Source organism: Oncorhynchus tshawytscha, linkage group LG04, assembly GCF_018296145.1.
Source record: "Oncorhynchus tshawytscha isolate Ot180627B linkage group LG04, Otsh_v2.0, whole genome shotgun sequence".
NCBI lineage: Eukaryota > Metazoa > Chordata > Actinopteri > Salmoniformes > Salmonidae > Oncorhynchus > Oncorhynchus tshawytscha.
In genome coordinates this window covers 53372334-53393134 of record NC_056432.1, presented here as the reverse complement: position 1 = coordinate 53393134, position 20801 = coordinate 53372334, and the positions used below count along the sequence as shown (strand labels likewise).

Here is a 20801-nt window from a genome sequence, read left to right as displayed (position 1 = left end):
TGTGGGAAGCATTCGAGTCAACATGGGCCAGCATCCCTGTGGAACGCTTGAACACCTTGTAGAGTCCATGCCCCGACGAATTGAGGTTGTTCTGAGGGCAAAAGGGAGTGCAACTCAATATTAGGCAGGTGTTCCTAATGTTTAGTACAACTGAGTGTATATTCCCATTTGACCTAAGGAAAGTGCAATAATTGATAGCATAATTAACTTTTTACGTAACCCTTTACACATGTGGAATTTGGCCTATATGGATAGGGCTAAATTGAAATGTTTCTTAAAGAAACATGAAACGCATATACATAACAATTGAACAGTTTAGAGATAATTGTACAAGTATTAGACCAAAGGTGAGTACACAACAGTTCACCTGACAAGACTAAATCCAAACATTACACTGTTGATTTCATGTGCATTTTTGTCCATTTACAAACAAACATTGAAAAGGGTTGGAGTGAGAACTAAGTGGCCACACACACCTTTCTAAAGGTTGCACAGTTCCTAAGCAATTTCAAAGCACTTTTATGACTCAAAGAAGAGTCTTCAACTATAAAAAGGTACTTTTTTGAGCTCTCCTGCTGTGACGATCGAGGAACTGTAGCAAGAATACTTGTAGTCGTATCGCCTGGAACACAACCGTGCAGTCACACAAATGACTGTTGTTGTTTACCCAGTCCAAAATGGTCCATTACAAATCGCAATCTGGGTCAGATGTGCATTATTTGAAAGCTTGTTCTATTGCCAACATGACAAGCTAAATTATAAAATATTATCTTACCGTGTTAGGCTTTCACAAGAGACAGATTAAGAATTTTTGGTGCGCATAGAAAGGAGTCATTAGTACATTCAGGTGCGTGTGCTGCGGCAAATTTTCTTCACAATAAACAAACATAGGCTCATTCTGATCAGAAACAACCCAGGGTATGACGCCATGTAATCGTGTAACTGTCCATCAAACATAGTGACCATAAACATTGACACCGTAGATGATAAGTTTTAGAATTTGGAAATGTTAAGTGCACATTTGGACTGTTTGGCTTACTTTCATGACATCAAAGTGGGATTTATTATAATCCTCAATGTCTCATCTTCCAAAATACATCGAGTCATCTTAAATTTACACCATCTATCTCCCTCACTCAGACAACTAAAAATGTGCTAAAGTTGCCCAATTACCAGGAGGGATGGGGGCAACTTCTAGTCGCTTGGTGCTCAAGTTCAGAACGTCTGTCAGTCAAAACCCATACAACGCTGGGAAGTGCAGAGCCAGAGCCATAACTTCATGTATAGCATGTTACTGCACAGCCACTATGTTCCAATTTAGATTAGTTACTTAGTGCACAAATCTGCCGTTTTCAACTCGTATATTGGTACGAGTGTAAAGGGCTACACTTCACACTATAAATATCCCAAGCTAGCAGGAGTATGGTTCGTGTCAGCTCCAAACACAAACACACCAATTGTCAGTCAGTGCAGGGTATATGCAATACAGCAGGTATGTAGGCTAGGGTAAGGGACTTACTGTTGTGGATCCTCTGAAAGGCCAGGTTGGTGGGGTTGAGAGCCCACTCGCCGTAGTACTCCACGGCCTGGGTGTGCGACAGCTTCTCAGCGAAGCCTGAGCGGCGGGGCCGCGAGGCCAGGAAGGACGTGGCCTGGAAAGCCACCACAGGCCGGGGAAAAAGGCGCAGCGTGCGTGTGTGCATCTGGAAACCCTGGAGCACGTTGGGGGAGTTGAAGAACCGCACCATGGCAACCCTGTTGGAGAAAGAAGGAAAGTTGGGTGTGTTAACGCTTCAAATAGTTGTGTTTAAATTCAAAAAGCTTTCTTGTTTGTCAAATTTACGTACGAGAGACATTGGTTATTGGTATGCGGCTCAAATGAAACATTGTTGCACATGACATTATGACTGTTGAGTCATATACAACATTGATACAACAGTTGCTCGGATCGGGAGAATAAAGCGCCGCTTTGCATTCTTAACAGCACTATCAAAAGGCACCTGGCCTACTGTTCAGTCATGTGGTCAGGTGCCACAAAGAGGTACTTAGGAAAACTGCAATTGGCTCAGAACAGGGCAGCACGGCTGGCCCTTGGATATATACAGAGAGCTAACAATAATATGCATGTCAATCTCTCCTGGGTCAAAGTGGAGGAGAGATTGGCTTCATCACTATGTTCAACACATGTTGAATGCACCGAGCTGTCTGTTTGAACTACTGGCACACAGCTCAGACATCCATACATACCCCACAAGACATGCCACCAGAGGTCTCTTCCCAGTCCCCATGTCCAGAACAGACTATGGGAGGCAACCAGGACTACATGGAACTCTAATCCACATCAAGCAACTCATGGAAGCAGTAAAATTTGATTTAAAAAACGATAAAATACACCTTATGGAACAGCGGGGACTGTGAAGCAACACAAACATAGACACACGCATAGGCACTATACACACATGTACACATTGATTTGGGGTAGTAGAGTAGAGGCCTGAGGGCACACAATGTTATGAAATCTGTTATGAATATACTGGAACGTTTTTCAAATGTATAACTGCCTTAATTTTGCAGGACCCCGCACGCACTTCAGATTTTAAGAATTCAAGTGAGAACAGGGGTCAATCCATAAATTGTGCATATGCAAATAGCTCTTCGTATCTATAAAATATCTACAGTATTCAGGGACTAAATCAAATGGAGTGTAAGAATTGAAATTCAACCAACCCCACACATTGCCTTGCATGGATAATATGAGATCTACTTAAAAAAGGATAGAGAAACTTTGTTAAGCCTTGCCTGGTGGCCACATCCACAGAGTCCACGTCGTTGCCGTAGATGAGGGGGTTGAACTCGGTGGAGGAGGGCGACGCCTTGTTCTGGCCGGGGGGGAGCAGGGGTAACTCCTGGCCCTCCTGGAACTTCTCCAGGTTCAGAATGGGTTGGGTGTTGAGACTCATGCTGGCCAGGGCCTGGAGCGGGTAGGGGTGAGGAAGGTTTTAATCAACACACTGTCGTGGAGCGATGACGGGGTCACTCGGCCCCACTAGGGTGCACTCTCACCTCAGGCATCAGCTGTGGGGCAACAGAATGGTCTCACTAGGACCTGTGTGGAACAGTCTGTTTGGGGTTCAAAACGGTGCAAGAGAGGAGTACAGGGGTTCGGCGACCTCAAAATGGGATAAAAATGAGTCCCAACTATTATAATTTATTATTTTTGGTTACCCCTTTATTTGTTAATACTTTTTTTACATTTTTTTATTTTTTATTTTATGTAGTGCTGCTTCATTATTTTTTGTCTGATTGATGTAAATTCTCATTTGAGAATAAATCATTCATAAAACACAAGGACTAAGCTAGGAGGACTCACAATGTGACCGTTATAAGCTGACAGGTGAGAGTGCGGGACAAAATGAGGAAGCCCGTTTCCACGCAAATGAATCTGAAGAGTGCATGTTTCTGCAGATGCCTGAAATGGGAGCGTCATTTGGGAGAGGTCGGGGGAAGAAGTAACAGCAGGGGGAATTCACTAGCACTCTGGGATTTCTGCAGACTCATTCAGGGTTTTGCACGATGTTAGCACAGTGGATCGTTTGATGGCTAGGTCAGTCCTGGACGCAACCTATGTGTTAGAGCAAAAATATGCATATCTACTGCGTTTGCTTACAGGAACACTCACTGATGAAAAGATAGATGTGCATACATTCCAGCATGCTCAAGCCAAAACTAAGCAGCCAGTAGTGGGTCTTCAAAAATGACCCATTACGAAATCTCTCTATGCCACCAGTCTGTTACAACATCTCAACAATAGTGTATGACACTTCAGAAAAAATAATAACAAGCAACAACAAAAATATTGAAGTTTGGTGAGGAAGAATATCCGTGCAAGGAGCATGGCACATTCCGCAGAAGGAGAAATTAGGAACCTTATTGTCAGAGGAGAAGATCTGCTTTTGGGTGATCACGGTCAACCTAACCAGACACTAGGGAAGGGGAGGAGGGAGGGAGGGGGACAAGAGAGATGCCAGGAAGAGGATCACATGAAAAGGCTGAGCTGACCAATTGCTGAGCAGAATTGAAACGACAGGTGACAAAAAAAGGTCAAGATTGGAGGCTGTGTGTCCAATTCCCTTTAAATGGATTCCTTTCCTAATCTCCTCTCAAGCCTGACTACAAAACTGCTGAAAGGACGGGGTGCTGGAAAGCAACGTGGAAACCTGGACTAGCCAATAAGTGGGCTAGTGGGGAGAAGGAGATGCCTCCATGTTGCTTTCACATACAGTCCTTTCAGCTAAATGGTTGCCAAAGAAGGGAGAAAAGGAAAGGTGCCGATTTAAAGAATTGGGACATAGCCAAAGAACAAGAGAAAAAATGAAGTAGAAAAGTAGAGAGAAGAGGTGGTGCATGAGAGAAAGAGAACAAACACATTTATAGAGATCAAACCATGACCAGAGACACACAAACAAACATGAGTGAGACAAAACAACACACAAAAAGGAACAGTAATGCACCATACCACACCCAACACAAGTTAGCCACGGTTAGCCTGAAGAGGCTATCAATGGTTACCAACTGGGAGGATAACCGGTGGCTACAATGGAGAGGTGATACTTAGACACAGAAGGGAGCAGATCTCTTGACAATAACGAAAAATAATTAAAAACCTTTTGGCTCTTTGTTTACTGTCCATACACCCCCCAACTCAAATGATCCCCTCTCTTAACCTGTGAGATGCTGACATACAATGAGTGTAAAAAAAAATATTACAAACACCTGCTCTTTCCATGACATACAGTTGAAGTCAGAAGTTTACATACACCTTAGCCAACTACATTTAAACTCAGTTTCACAATTCCTAACATTTAATCATAGTAAAAACTCCCTGTCTTAGGTCAGTTAGGATCACCACTTCATTTTAAGAACGTGAAATGTCAGAATAATAGCAGAGAGATTTATTTATTTAAGCTTTTATGTCTTTCATCACATTCCCAGTGGTTCAGAAGCTTACATACACTCAATTAGTATTTGGTAGCATTGCCTTTAAATTGTTTAACTTGGGTCAAATGTTTTGGGTAGCCTTCCACAAGCTTCCTACAAAAAGTTGGGTAAATGTTGGCCCATTCCTCCTGACAGAGCTGGTGTAACTAAGTCAGGTTTGTAGGCCTCCTTGCTCGCATATGCTTTTTCAGTTCTGCCCACAAATTTTCTATAGGATTGAGGTCAGAGCTTTGTGAGTCCAATACCTTGACTTTGTTGTCCTTAAGCCATTTTGCCACAACTTTCAAAGTATGCTTGCTTGAGATCATTGTCCATTTGGTAGACCCATTTGCAACCAAGCTTTAACTTCCTGACTGATGTCTTGAGATGTTGCTTCAATATATCCACATTATTTTCCTCCCTCATGATGCCATCTACTTTGTGAAGTACACCAGTCCCTCCTGCAGCAAAGCGCCCCGATAACATGATACGGCCACCCCTGTGCTTCACGGTTGGGATGGTGTTCGTCGGCTTGCAAGCCTCCCCCTTTTTCCTCCAAGAAAACGATGGTCATTATGGCCAAACAGTTCTATTTTTGTTTCATCAGACCAGAGGACATTTTGCACATGGGGACAATGGCGGTTTTGGAGCAGTGGCTTCTTCCTTGCTTAGCATCCTTTCAGGTTATGTCGATATAGAACTTGTTTTACTGTGGACATAGATACTTTTGTACCGGTTTCGTCCAGCATCTTCACAAGGTCCTTTGCTGTTGTTCTAGGATTGATTTGCACTTATCGCACTAAAGTACGTTCATCACTAGGAGACAGAACGCCTCCTTCTTGAGCGGTATGACTGCTGCGCGGTCCCATGGTGTTTATACTTGCGTACTATTGTTTGTACAGATGAACGTGGTACCCTCAGGCATTTGGAAATTGCTCACAAGGATGAACCAGACTTGTGGAGGTCTACAATTTTTTTCTGAGGTCTTGGCTGATTTCTTTTGATTTCCCTGTGATGTCAAGCAAAGAGGCACTGAGTTTGAAGGTAGGCCTTGAAATACATCCACAGGTACACCTCCAATTGACTCAAATGATGTCAATTAGCCTGTCAGAAGCCATGGCATCATTTTCCAATCTGTTTAAAGGCACAGTCAACTTAATGTATGTAAACTTCTGACCCACTGGAATTGTGATACAGTGAATGTGAAATAATCGGTCAGTAAATAATTGTTGGAAAAAATACTTGTGTCATGCACAAAATAGATGTCCTAACCGACTTGCCAAAACTATAGTTTGTTAACAAGAAATTTGTGGAGTGGTTGAAAAACGAGTTTTAATGACACCAACCTAAGTGTATGTAAACTTCCAACTTCAACTGTGGACTGACCAGGTGAATCCAGGTGAAAACTATGATCCTTTATTGATGTCACTTGTTAAATCCACTTGAAATCAGTGTAGATGAAGGGGAGGAGACAGGTTAAAGAAGAATTTTTAAGCATTGAGACAATTGAGACATGGATTGTGTATGTGTGCCATTCAGAGGGTGAATGGGTGAGATAAAATATTTAAGAGTCTTTGAACAGGGTATGGTAGTAGGTGCCAGGCGCACAGGTTTGTGTGTCAAGAGCTGTAAAGCTACTAGGTTTTTCCACAAATGGTCCACCACCCAAATGACATCCAGCCAACCTGACACAACTGTGGGAAGCATTGGAGTCAACATGGCCCAGCATCCCTGTGGAACGCTTTCGACACCTTGTAGAGTCCATGCCCCAATGAATCGAAGCTGTTCTGAGGGCAAAAGAGGGTGCAACTCAATATTAGAAAGGTGTACCTAATGTTCTATACACTCAGTGCATACTAACCCATTCTCTGTGCGGGACTGCAAGGACCTACCAGCTGTTTGTTACTGTTTTGGAGAGCTGAGGACTGCTTTAATCCTCAAATCAATAGAACCTATGAAAACTCACCTTTACCCATATCTTTTCACTCAAATGGCATGTTGCCATATCAGATTTCTGGCTCTGCCAACACACAGGTCTATCTTAAATCAAATCAATCGCACGCACACTCTGGGATAGGGCCAAGTGTATCACACACAAATACTGCACTGATTCTGATTCAAAGCATATCAACAAACTATGATATGCAGGGATTTTCAACATGATGAGGTATGATTAGGGATTCAAATTGGGGTTAGTGGGTTTGGATGTTGAAAAACAACAACTGAATGACATTTGGTGACGAGTTGTGATGCATTTTAACGGTGATGATGAATTATGCCTCGAACGTTCAAATGTGACATTTGTTCATATGGCGGATTTTATACATTTTGTTGTTCTTTTCATTGAACTTTTCTTCATAAAGCATCTTGTGCTTAATATGCTCTTTAAAATCAAATAAACTCGAAAAACAGACGATGACAATGTTGGGTAGGAATAGTTACTGGCAAAATATGCTAATGATAGGCGGGGGTTACTAGATGTTCACTGATAATTCAAGGTGGTTTTTAGTTACAATGCTAAACTGATGTGGTACTACAGTGGAATGTTTGATTGGCATTTCACAACATGTGAAAGAGAGGTTTATGAATCAGAACCAGCTTCTAATCTACATATTGTTATTTGAGCTTAGAGGATTTGGTTAGTTCTACTGCTACAGCTGTTACTGAGGTCTCAGGGAGTAAGACCTCAGTATCTGCTTTTACCTCCAAGAGCTAGCGCATGCAAAGAAAAGAGAAAAACAAAAAAAAACACTTGTTTTCGTTAGGACATTACAACGCTTAACTCAACAATGCTCCCACGCTATATGCATAGTTCGTACATACAACACGGTGAGAGAACAAGGACACCGATTGTGCCCGGAGCAATTCATCAAACCTCTTTTGAAACATATCTAAAACTGAAAGAAGAGAAGCTGATCACTTGAAAACAAATAGTTAACACATATGGTAATATTGCAGGTTTTCTTATGTTATGTAATAAAACAATACAAGAGGTTGAAATAAACAGAGTTAACTGTCGGCAGTGCTAACATACATACGTCGTGAACGACCACTGAAAATAGTGCTATCGGGTATGTTGTGACAGGCTATATTTACCTGTTTCAGGTGTTTCTTGAGTTCTGTGGATTCTGGCTCGGGAAGAGGGGGTAGGTGCTCTGCATTGGTGGGTGCTTTGACCTGATGAGCAACAAAGCATGCTTAAATTGTAACATTTTTGCAAAACAACCATGTACACTACACACTCACAAGTGTACACAAATACCCCTTCAAATGTTCAAAGCATACATCAGTCACCATTACCTACTAAATAGTAGATGAAAGGGAAGGAGTTTGCCCCTAGAAAGACAGTCTGGGCTGTGGGTGTGTGTTTTAGCACTGGATGCTCTCTGTCTCACAGAGTGGGAGGACTTTTATGTTGAAGTCAGTTTCTGCACAGGTTTGAAATGAGGATGACAAGAGCTAGGTTTTTCCCTCCTGCATAAAGTCGATATCTAGCCTAACACAATAACGGTCGCAATGAGAGAACTGAACCCCAAATGGGATTTAGCAGTGAAAATAAATACATCTCAAGCAAGTGTCTAGACTCGTCTCCCAATCAGAGAGAATGCCGTATGGAACTCAAATAGACCTGCAAACGAATAGCATAGACCTGCGAACGAATAGCATAGATCTGCAGAGACCGTGGCAGGGATACTGAAGCGCACCTCCATTTTGGGGCACTTACCTTGTTACAGTCCAGGTCCACGAGCCAAATGTCGTCGGGCATTTTGAAATCGGATTTGTAGAGGAAGAAGCTGGCAGGCACACCTATGATGTAAGGGGTGGGGGCAAGGAGAAGCTACAAAGGAGAGTAGAAAGAACATTGTATGACGTCACGATCAGACAAAATCAAAATCAGCACACAAGCAAGAATAGCTCCAATAGGTGGAGCCTCACACCATAGACTAAAGCTAGTGGGCTAGAACTCCACTAGGCATGCATTCAAATCCCAGGTACAACTCCCAACATAATACAGGGACTAATCTCTTCTTCAACAGCTACAATCACAAATCACAAAAAAAGCAATGGATGATAAAATTGGCAAATCGAATCATATAAAAATAGTGAAACGTTCAAAGGCAATCAATTAGGGTGCAGGAATTCCCCCCCAAAATACAACAGTGTGCAGAAGTGTATCCCTTAAAAAATAATTTAAAAAAATAATAAAAAATCTGGTTCCAGCTATTAAAAATCCCTCTATTTGTTCTCCCTAATAGTACTACAACTACCAGTACTGCAGTCATTGGTTTGATTGACGTACCTGTTCAGCGGAGGCCATGCAGGTGGGCAGTAGGGGAATGACAGGGAACATGTACTCCAGGGGGTAGATCATGGCTACAAACGCCATGACACTCATGGTCAGGGCATTGTAGTCCCGCGACTGGAGGACCACCTGGAAGACACAAATCAAAACAAACTATTTGAAGTGCATTTAAACATCTCAATTGTAAATTGATACTTCATAAGACTGTTGGCCATAGGTGATCACATGCAGCTTGTTCCATACAAGATACTCAATTACATTCAATGACCATCCTAGTTTTATTCCTTCACAATAAGAGATGTAGCATTGACTAGTTGATTCAACAGCCACATACAGACCAAAATATGCTGTTTTCAATATACAACAGTGACATGTTAAAGCTTTAACAGCGAAAGGAGGTGCTTCAAGGGTAACCTGACACAGTTTAGAGTATAGAGTAGTATACAATATATCCTGGACCTCTGGACCTCAAAGCCAGTTCCACTGCTTTTCCCCCCCCATTGTTCCCCTCTAATCAGACACTGATTTAGACCTGGGACACCAGGTGGGTGCAATTAAATATCAGGTAGAACAGAAAAAACAGCAGGCTCCGCACCTTGTCGGGTAAGAGTTGAATCCGAGCTGACAAGGTACAAATCTGTCGTTCTGCCCCTGAAAAGGCAGTTAACCCACTGTTCCTAGGCCGTCATTGAAAATAAGAATTTGTTCTTAACTGACTTGCCTAGTTAAATAAAGGTAAAAAAATAAAAAATAATAATAAAATAAAATAAAATACGCCTGCTATAGATAAAATCAGTGTATGGGTAGTGTGGGACTAGGTCTTCAATAATCCAGTGAGATTGTGAACAACATTTTTGAGTTGGCCATTTAAATCAATATCAAGAGTTGGACATATAATAGGGGTGAGAACGTTTAAATATTTAAACGATATTGGGATCCTTAACGTAAAGAAAAAACCCTAACGGCAATATTATTATTATTAATTTTATTTTTTTCAACAAAATTAAAATCACAGTGCAGCTGGCTCGCCTGCTATTTCGTTAATGATGCGAGTGTGTGTTCAGTCTGTTGCATGTAGAATATCCTAGCCTATTCATTAATGATAGGCCCTGCTTTACTGAAGTTGCGAGACATTGCAAGCCAAGAAATTACGAAATACAGCGTTCCATAGCGAGATACAGCGTTGACTGCTGATAGACAGGCCTAGTGCACAGATCTGAGTCTGGTTGGTAGCCGACCTGCCTATACTGTGCCCCTCCGCTCTCTCTCGGTCCCTCTCTAGCTAACTATGAAAGATGCGAGTGTTGGTGTTCTTGAAACTACACCAACTAATCAGCCTCCTTCGTTCCAAGAATACTGGATCTTAGGAGTCGATTCCTAGATGAAAATGTGTTCTTTCTACTAAATGTCTTGGCAATTCACATTTTTTAACAAATTATAAAAGGACTTTTTTAGGAGAGTGGTTTGCGCACAGATTGCAGGCATTCAGGCTGCACGCAGGCAGTTTAAGATTATTTGATTGACAGTTCCATAGTGTACCCTTACAGACAAACAAACATGCCGTAGCCGAGACACTTTCAAGGGTATTTGACTGCGGTCCATTGGGAAAATATTCCGCCGGACAAGTGACCCTGAAGATTCAAATTTGAGCACTAAATGCACCAGGGCCTTGCATGAATAGGCCAAGGCGTCCACTGTATGATATTTATACATACATTGATACATACAGTTTAAGTCAGAAGTTTACAGAAGCTTCTAATAGGCTAATTTACATAATTTGAGTCAATTGGAGGAGAACCTGTGGATGTATTTCAAGGCCTACCTTCAAACTCAGTGCCTCTTTGCTTGACATCACGGGAAAACAAAAGAAATCAGCTAAGACCTCAGAAAAAAATTGCAGCCCTCCACAAGTCTGGTTCATCCTTGGGAGCAATTTACAAAACGCCTGAAGGTACCACGTTCATCTGTACAAACAATAGTACGCAAGTATAAACACCATGGGACCACACAGCCGCAATACCGCTCAGGAAGGAGACGCGTTCTGTCTCCTAGAGATGAATGTACTTTAGTGCAATAAGTGCAAATCAATCCCAGAACAACAGCAAAGAACCTTGTGAAGATGCTGGACGAAACCGGTACAAAAGTATCTATATCAACTGTAAAACGAGTCCTATATCGACTTAACCTGAAAGGCCGCTCAGCAAGGAAGAAGCCACTGCTCCAAAACCGCCATAAAAAAGCCAGACTACGGTTTGCAACTGCATATGGGGACAAAGATCATGCTTTGTGGAGAAATGTCCTCGTCTGATTAGACAAAAATAGAACTGTTTGGCCATAATGACCATCGTTATGTTTGGAGGAAAAAGGGGGAGGCTTGCAAGCTGAAGAACACCATCCCAACTGTGAAGCACGGGGGTGGCAGCATCATGTTGTGGGGGTGCTTTGCTGCAGGAGGGGCTTGGTGCACTTCACAAAATAGATGGCATCATGAGCTAGGAAAATTATGTGGATATATTGAAGCCACATCTCAAGACATCACTCAGGAAGTTAAAACTTGTTGGCAAATGGATCTTCCAAATGGACAATGACCCCAAGCATACTTGTGGCAAAATGGCTTAAGGACAACAAAGTCAAGGTATTGGAGTGGCCATCACAAAGCCCTGACCTCAATCCCATAGAAAATGTGTGGGCAGAACTGAAAAAGTGTGTGCGAGCAAGGAGGCCTTACAAACCTGACTCAGTTACACCAGCTCTGTCAGTAGGAATGGCCCAAAATTCACCCAACTTATTGTGGGAAGCTTGTGGAAGGTTACCCGAAACGTTTGACCCAAGATAAACAATTTAAAAGGCAATGCTACCAAATACTAATTGAGAGTATGTAAACTTCTGACCCACTGGGAATGTGATGCAAGAAATAAAAGCTGAAATAAATCACTCTCTCTACTATTATGCTGACATTTCACATTCTTAAAATAAAGTGGTGATCCTAACTGACCGAAGACAATTTTTACTAGGATCAAATGTCAAGAATTGTGAAAAACTGAGTTTAAATGTATTTGGCTAAGGTGTATGTAAACTTCTGACATCAACTGTACATATGGAATCACATAGTAACCAAAAGTGATAAATCAAAATATATATTACTTATCAAGACACACCTGTTAATTGAAATGCATTCCAGGTGACTACCTCATGAAGCTGGTTGAGAATGCCAAGAGTTTTTTTTATTTGTTAAACAGTTTTTTGGTTACTACATGATTCCATGTGTGTTATTTCATAGTTTTGATGTCTTCACTATTATTCTACAAAGTAGAAAATAGTCAAAATAAAGAAAAACCCTGTAATGAGATTGTGTGTCCAAATATTTGACTGGTACTGTAGATCTGTGTTTTGCCTAATAGGAAGGATTCACTTTAAGGGAGACTTAGCAAGATTACCTTACAATAAGCAGATGAGATGAGCATGATGCAAGACAGCAGAGACGCTTAGCCTCGCGCTTTAACGCTCCTAGACGTTGCGGAAATTGACCCAAATAAATGCTTCACAGAGTTCAAGTAACAGACATCTCAACATCAACTGTTCAGAGGAGAGTGGAATCAGGCCTTCATGGTCGAATTGCTGCAAAGAAACCACTACTAAAAGGTCACCAATAAGAAGAAGAGATGCAGAGTACGTGAACGGGTGATCTCCACATGTGTAGTTCCCACAGTGAAGCATGTGATGTGGTGTGAGGGTGCTTTGCTGGTGACACTCTCAATGATTTATTTAGAAATCAAGGCACTCTTAACCAGCATGGCTACCACAGCATTCTGCAGAAGTGGGACTATCATTTGTTTTTCAACAGGACAACAATCCAATACATCTCCAGGCTGTGTAAGGGCTATTTAACCAAGGAGTGTGATGAGTGCTGCATCAGATGACCTGGCCTCCACAATCACCCGACCTCAACCCAATTGAGATGGTTTGGGATGAGTTGGACCGCAGAGTGAAGGAAAAGCAGCAAACAAGTGCTCAGTATTTGTGGGAACTCCTTCAAGACATTTGGAAAAGCATTCCAAGTGAAGCTGGTTCAAAATGATTTCATAGTTGTGATGTCTTCACTATTATTCTACAATGTGATTCCATGTGTTATTTCATAGTTTATGACCACTATTATTCTACAATGTAGAAAATAGTCCAAATAAAAACCCTTGACTGAGTAGGTGTCCAAACTTTGGATTTTATAACAAAGTAAGAGAAGCTTTGGCCTATCCCCAGCGAGAGATCGAGATTAAAGAAATTGTAAACAAGAGGGCGTGCTAAACAGCTTTTTTTACACGGCTGTGCTGCGGCCATACGTATGAGGCAGATCAGAGTACCGTAGATCAGCACAGCCGTGCTAAAAAGTGTCATTTTGCACAACCTCGAGAGTGCACAATTGCTTCTCTATAACGGGTTACTGATTAAATAAAAAAAACTTTATTTTGATAAATGTATTCATAGGCTAATATTTCATCCCTCAGCGAAAATAAAGGCCTAGTATCGACATCTACGGTAGCTAGACCAGCCAGCTGGCCTTTCAAGTTAGGTTATCCGAGACATGACCCAGTCGCTAAGTCTTTTTGTTCTATATCTATGGACACGACCCAGTCACTCATTCTAAATGATCCGCTCTTATTCCTTGCTTGTAGCTGCATTTGCCTAAGAGATTCAGTTGAGTAAAATCACAACGTTGCTAAAACTATCCTAAAACTCTGGTAGGCCTAAAACATTCTTCCTCTCATCAAGTTCAACTGTTGGAGTCAATTAGAGCATCGGTGCGCACTGCCTTCATATCATTGGCCTGCAGTATAGCAGGCTAATAGCCACAATAAACCTTCACAAAAGTTCCTAAACTTCATTAGTGCAATACAGTATCAAAAGTAAGTGAAACATTTATATGGAAAATACAAGCAGGATAGTATATTGGAGCAAACATTATTACAGTTGGAATTTAAATTTGGCCAAAAGAATTACTCAGAATGAAACAAATCTCATAAGTTTTGAACAGCCTGTATTGCTGCATTCACCAAAAAAAGGCTAGTGCCTACCGTACCCAACAAATGACAGCAATAGGCTAACTATATTTATTTTACAATAGGCCTACTTTGAACGCATCTTAAACGAAATACAGAGCACACAATTAAAAAGACAGATCGAACTTAATTCAGCCAACGAAAATGTCTCAACATAATTTTTTTTTTAAACACGTTTTGCATATTTAAAGACCTAGTTTAGATAAATATGCATTACAATAACAATGATATACAGTAATGATAATGCAAAAAAAAAGTATTATAAATACAAAAAATAAAAAAACGGACATAATTGCATCCTGCCTGAATAGAGTTGCACAGTAGCTTGCATTTGGCCGCGCCAACTTTCTTCCCATATTTGTCTACTACTACATACGTAATGGGAATATTATTCTGCATTGTGAATTGACATCGAATTTTATGATTTAAAAAAAGATAGTTAACAGGAAAAAATGGCAGTTTAAACATTAAGCAAAATTGTCCATCGTTCACATCCCTAACATATAGCTGTTGAGGGCAGGAACACACAACAGTACTCATTCCACTGACACACCTAGAAGCCAATGGGTTGATTTGTGACTGGGCAATAGCCATATTTAAAGGCAGAGGCCGTGTTCGAGAGTATCAAAACCTTGATATATCATGGGTTAATTGTGACTGACTGATCTACAAATAATATTGAGTAGTTATTTATGATGCAAGGTCATTTGTGGATCAGTCAGTCTTGTCTTGCCCTTAAAGTCGGCTGATCACCGACTACACCAACTGACTGATCGACAAATCACTTTGTATCCTAAATAACGATGTTATTGTAGATCAGTCTGCTCAGTTGCAGATTTGAAGCTCTCAAACACGGCTATAAAGTAGTTCTCAGGGTAAACTCCATTCAAAACGTCAGCCCTTTCCCCTAACCTTGTGCTCCAGCAGGATGCAGCTGAGCACCATGAGGCAGGCATCCACACCCAGCAACTCCAGGGGCAGGTGCAGGGGAAAGTCCACCATGGAGAAGCGAGAGTTGTCGGGCAGGGCAAAGGTGAGTGACGGCTGCATCTCGTGGGGCAGCACCTCCACATCTACGCGCCGTTGGCCCGCCACGGGCACCGGAGAGCGCAGGAGGCGGTAGACCCAGGACTCGATCTCCCGCAGGTCAGCCAGCAGCTGGCTGCCCTTCTCCTCAACCAACAGGGCCCCCGTGAACACGCGCCACATGGTGTCCCTGAAGGGAGAATGACAAGTCAGTCAACAAACTAACAACAGACAGTTTAGATACACATGGGGAGGGAAATGGTGTCCCTGTCAGGAGACAGTCAACAAATCATATCACAATCATATTTCTCAACAGGTGATAAAAGCAAGCACATCCTGGGAGATAATCCACCCAATCAAACCGTACCACAACTCCACCTGTTTACATAAATTATTCTAATATTGGGCAAGCGCTACATCATCAAAACCTTATAACTACATTTACACAGACAAAGCACCATTCCCTGTGCATTCTACTGTAAGTTGTCATTGTGTAATGAGCAAACAACATGCCGATATAGGCCACCGATATGTCGACAGCCATCCACTCTGAACGTACACACCCTTACACACAACCTGGCGGCATTAAACCCTCTTTGCAGTTGCCTGGCATCTGTTGGCGAAGGAGGGAGATTAATCATTAGCTCGTCAGAGCTCGCCCTGGGCCACCGCCCACTGCAGCTACTCCCTGAAGGCAGTCAGAGACCTCAATCTGTCAGCCGAGCGCTGTGTGTGTGTGTGTGAGTGTGTGTGTGGTGTATTGGTGCATGTCATAGACTTATAGGGAGTGTGGAAGTGTGACTGTGTGAGCATTTGTATGTGCGTGTGTGTCTGTCTGTCTGTCTGTGCACCTGTGTGTGTGTGTGTGTGTGTGTTGCAGCAGCAACCTGCAACGCAGTAGACTGACACAGTGTTATGTAAGGCAGCACAGCCAGGGCTATAAAGTGCTCACCAATTTGGACGCATATACGACTTAATATTTTGCTGTACTACCTGGGGTTTTATTATGGGAGCACCAGTGGAACTAAAAGAAAATCTAAAATAAATACATGTCTAATAGTGTTTCACCGCAACGCTCTTCAACACACTGCTCAAACAAGACAGGCTGCCTAGAGCAAATAAATAAGTTAAAATTATTAAAATAATAAGTTCCAATTGCAGCCTTATTTTCAATATAATCTCTAAGGAAACATAATAGAACTTGTGTTCTATAATAACATTAACATTTTGCTTATTGCATGTAAAACTAAATGCTTTTGCATGGGAATGTCTCATATCCTGTGTGCGTAAAGGTGCACGCACACAATGTTCTCGGATTTTCATCAATTGCCTTGCATGAACACCAGCTGACAGCAGCATGATAGGCCATGTGCCAGTGTGTATGTGTGTCTTCGAGAGCAGGGGAGCCATGCATTTCCTACAGCTTTTGTTAGGAGACCCCACAATAGGGGACAAGGCAAGGCCATGCTGACTCACTGACACTCCCTCCAAGAATTGTGTTTAAAAATGTAATGAGTGAGGCAATTCCATCTAGTCCATTAAATGTCATGAGTGGGGTTGAAAGGCCATAAGAAATTGGTACATTGTCCATTACCGTATTTTCAATAGGTTTTTATTCCCAATTCATTAACTAAATTTCAACTAATTCCTGGATTTCAAAACAATAACTTTTATTTTAAAAAACAAGTAGTTGCGTATTGGAATGTATTTGAAAAAACACAAATACATTCCCACGCATAATAATTGTTTTAATGAATACTTCCAAATACAATTTGGTTGACTGTTTTTTTTATAAATATTTTTTTATACAAATAATCAGTCAAATACTCAAATAAAATGTTTGTTTTGGGCTGTGTATATTACAACCCGATCAGACTGAATCTGTTGATCTGGATGTTGATATGGATTTAAAATGTATCATACTGTGACCAAATCCCAAATATCAGCTCTGGATTTATAAACATAGGAATTTAGACGGTTTTGCAAACAAATCTTCCAAAATAAGTGCTTACGACTAATACTAAACTCATCTTTTCTTGCTTTCAAATAGAGGTGGACAAACACTTGTGGTTGCAACTTAGCTGGGTGGTTTAAAATAAAAACAGCCTAAATAAAAAACTCTTGACCACATACCTTTGAATCACATTTTTGGTAGGGATAGGCCTACGGTTGGAAGTGTTCTAGTCTGGGTAGTTTTAGGATAGTTTTAGCAACGTTGTGATTTTACTCAACTGAATCTCCTGAAAGAAATTACGGAAACCAGGGGGATGCATTGTTTGATAAGCCTGGCACTATGCATAGGTCTAACCTCTGAGTTCCGCGTGGCAGGCCGACACGCTGGGTCAACCTGTGGCTGCAGCAGTCCACCATTCTCTTGAGGATGTACAGGCACTCCCTAAAGGTGGAGAAGAAGGGGTAGTGGCTGATCATGCACAGCGAAGTCAGCGTGCTGTCGCGGTTCCTATTGACCATTTTGCCAGTGCTGCGTTTGTGCCGAGGGGACCTGCCGGCATTTGGCTCACCACCGGGCGGTCCCGGCTCCGTGCCTGGCGTGGACGTGGCTGTTGTGTCGGCACTGGCAGGTGTCGGCAACGTGGAGGCAGTGGGGCAGCCATCACTGCCATCGGAACCCTCGCTGGCCGCTTCCGCTGTCTGTGCCGCCGTTCCACCACTACCTGCCTTGTCACGGCGGTGCCCCCCACGCTGGAAGGAGCGGTAGAAGTTGACGCAGATGCCGTAGCGCGTGATGCCCGAGTCTTTATCAGTGAGTGCGAAGACGAAGGAGGCGTCGTCACGCAGGCTGACCCGGCGCTGCCGGATGCTCTGGCATCCCTCAGGCTGACAGAAGAAGACCACATCTGGGGACAGGGGGAAGTCCGGGTGGTCCTCCAGCGGGTAGCGACGAAGGAGCTGGGGGGTCTGGGACCCGGTATCAGTGCTGGGCTGCCTGGAAGGTAGGATGGAGGGAGAATTGGAATTGAAACAGAATTGTATTTAAAAAATATGCAAAAATCACAAAAACAAAGGCCTAACAGTATAATGTGAGGTAGTAGGAAAGTTTGGGATTGGACTGTTATCTCCCAACCATCCCTACAAAGTCCTCACCTGGCTCCGACCACCACCAGGTAGTCCAGCAGACGGGGGCACATTTTCTTTTTCTCCATCTTTGATTGATGACGTCTTTAAGTCATGGCCACACAGATATATATCACCTCTCTGGTCAGTCAGCAGCTGTTCAATCACGAAGAGGCAGGGCTAGGTGTGAGAGGAGCATGCAGGACCTTAGTGGTCATTGTGCACATCTGGGGAAACCTGTAAAACAAGAAAATGTAGTGTGTTACGTCTACGGTTATGGTTTTCAGCTTTATTCGGTCACTAAAACTTTGTTCACACTGGCAGTTTGAAGTGACTCAAATCCAATTTTTTGGCACACACATTTTTCCTGCAGTCTTTTTTTTTTAAATTCACCTGGGACCTGGCCAAGAAAGCAAAGCAGTGCGACACAAGCAACAACACAGAGTTACACATGGCATAAACAAACGTACAGTCAATAACACAATAGAGAGAAAAATAAATATGAAAAACTCCTGCAGTCTGAACAGCCCAAAAGCACATGGAATGGGATATTTCAAGCCACATACAAATCTGATTCCTGGCCATGCGATTTATTTTCTCTCAAGTTTTTAGACTGTTATTTGGCATATTTTGTTGCTTTCTAGCTACTCTGTTGACAGTTTGACGAGAACATGCGGTAGCTAACTAGCTTGTTAATTGTTACCAAACAAATTAGAGAAAGTGCTAGAAAGCTGAAAAACTACCTAGATAGCTAGTTGACTGCTGTGGTCAGCCTAAAAAGACTTGTTTTGATAGAATGCTCGAGCACCGCCAATCAACCTACACCACTGCGCGCACACCCGTCGTTACTATGAAAACTAGCATAGCCATGTCAGCAAATGGCCGCGGTCTGAATACACACAAATGCAATTTGATCAATTGTAACTTACTGTTTGAAAAGTCAGTGTTTCAAAACGGATTTGAGCATTAAGGCCTGCTGTGTGAACAAGGCTAAAGTAGCTAGGGTAACTGTACATTTTTTAATGGAAATCTATTGCCTAAAAAAAGTGTTGGTAAATTGAAAAAGCAGCTAACCACACAAGGCTTATTTGTTTAACACTGTTTTGTAATTCCAGCTTGTCTAGCTAATACTGCTATGACAAGCTTGAACAAGTTTGTTAAAAAATTACTAATTTGATGTAGTGTGTGCCGTGCACATGCACAGTTGTTACGGACTCTACAGAAAGGAGAGTTCCCAGGAGTGTGAAGGTGAACGGAAAGGCTCTGGAGCAACGAACCGCCCTTGCTGTCTCTGCCTAGCCGGTTCCCCTCTTTCCATTGGGATTTTCTGCCTCTAACCCTATTACAGGGGCTGAGTCACTGGCTTACTAGGGCTCTTTCATACCGTCCCTAGGAGGGGTGCGTCACTTGAGTGGGTTGAGTCACTGATGTGATCTTCCTGTCTGGGTTGGCGCCCCCCCTTGGGTTGTGCCGTGGCGGAGATATTTGTGGGCTATACTCGGCCTTGTCTCAGGATGGTAAGCTGGTGGTTGAAGATATCCCTCTAGTGGTGTGGGGGCTGTGCTTTGGCAAAGTGGGTGGGGTTATATCCTTCCTGTTTAACCCTGTCCGGGGGTGTCATCGGATGGGGCCACAGTGTCTCCAAACCCCTCCTGTCTCAGCCTCCAGTATTTATGCTGCAGTAGTTTATGTGTCGGGGGGCTAGGGTCAGTTTGTTATATCTGGAGTACTTCTCCTGTCCTATCCGGTGTCCTGTGTGAATTTAAGTATGCTCTCTAATTCTCTCTTTTTCCTCTTTCTTTCTCTCGCTCTCGGAGGACCTGAGCCCTAGGACCATGCCTCAGGACTACCTGACATGATGACTCCTTGCTGTCCCCAGTCCACTTGGCCGTGCTGCTGCTCCACTTTCAACTGTTCTGCCTGTGATTATTATTATTTGACCATGCTGGTCATTTATGAACATTTTGACATCTTGGCCATGTTCTGTTATTACCTCCACCCGGCACAGCCAGAAGAGGACTGGCCACCCCACATAGCCTGGTTCCTCTCTAGGTTTCTTCCTAGGTTTTGGCCTTTCTATGGAGTTTTTCCTAGCCACCGTGCTTCTACACCTGCATTGCTTGCTGTTTGGGGTTTTAGGCTGTGTTTCTGTACAGCACTTTGAGAATCAGCTGATGTACGAACGGCTATAAAAATACATTTGATTTGATTCCCACCCCACCTCAGACAGTGCGGACAATTACCATTGGAAACATGTCCACTCCGGGCAAATATCTTAAGAATCTACGATCAGTTGTCTCTTTTATGTGACCACCTTTTCAGTTAGTTAGCCTTTATGCATCATTATGATTACACTTTTAGTTTTG

At 42.5% G+C, this 20801-nt stretch overlaps 1 protein-coding gene across 24 annotated transcripts in view; it reads right to left on the bottom strand.

Annotated features, from left to right (window-relative positions):
• LOC112248989 (MAP kinase-activating death domain protein) overlaps positions 1-20801 on the bottom strand; it is an 83458-nt gene that overhangs the window by 38390 nt on the left and 24267 nt on the right. For 14 of the 24 annotated variants that reach the window (XM_024418508.2, XM_024418493.2, XM_024418506.2 and 11 more), the window contains exons 2-10: positions 18466-18672; positions 17669-18307; positions 15247-15550; positions 9278-9409; positions 8702-8815; positions 8074-8154; positions 3927-3983; positions 2800-2972; positions 1520-1755 (exon numbers count right to left, since the gene is read on the bottom strand). In XM_024418508.2, coding sequence (XP_024274276.1) covers positions 1520-1755; positions 2800-2972; positions 3927-3983; positions 8074-8154; positions 8702-8815; positions 9278-9409; positions 15247-15550; positions 17669-18307; positions 18466-18524 — 1795 coding nt within the window. In that variant the 5' untranslated portion in view covers positions 18525-18672. The remainder of the gene's footprint in view (positions 1-1519; positions 1756-2799; positions 2973-3926; positions 3984-8073; positions 8155-8701; positions 8816-9277; positions 9410-15246; positions 15551-17668; positions 18308-18465; positions 18673-20801) is intronic. The other 10 variants (XM_024418516.2, XM_024418501.2, XM_024418503.2 and 7 more) reach the window with 1 other exon arrangement.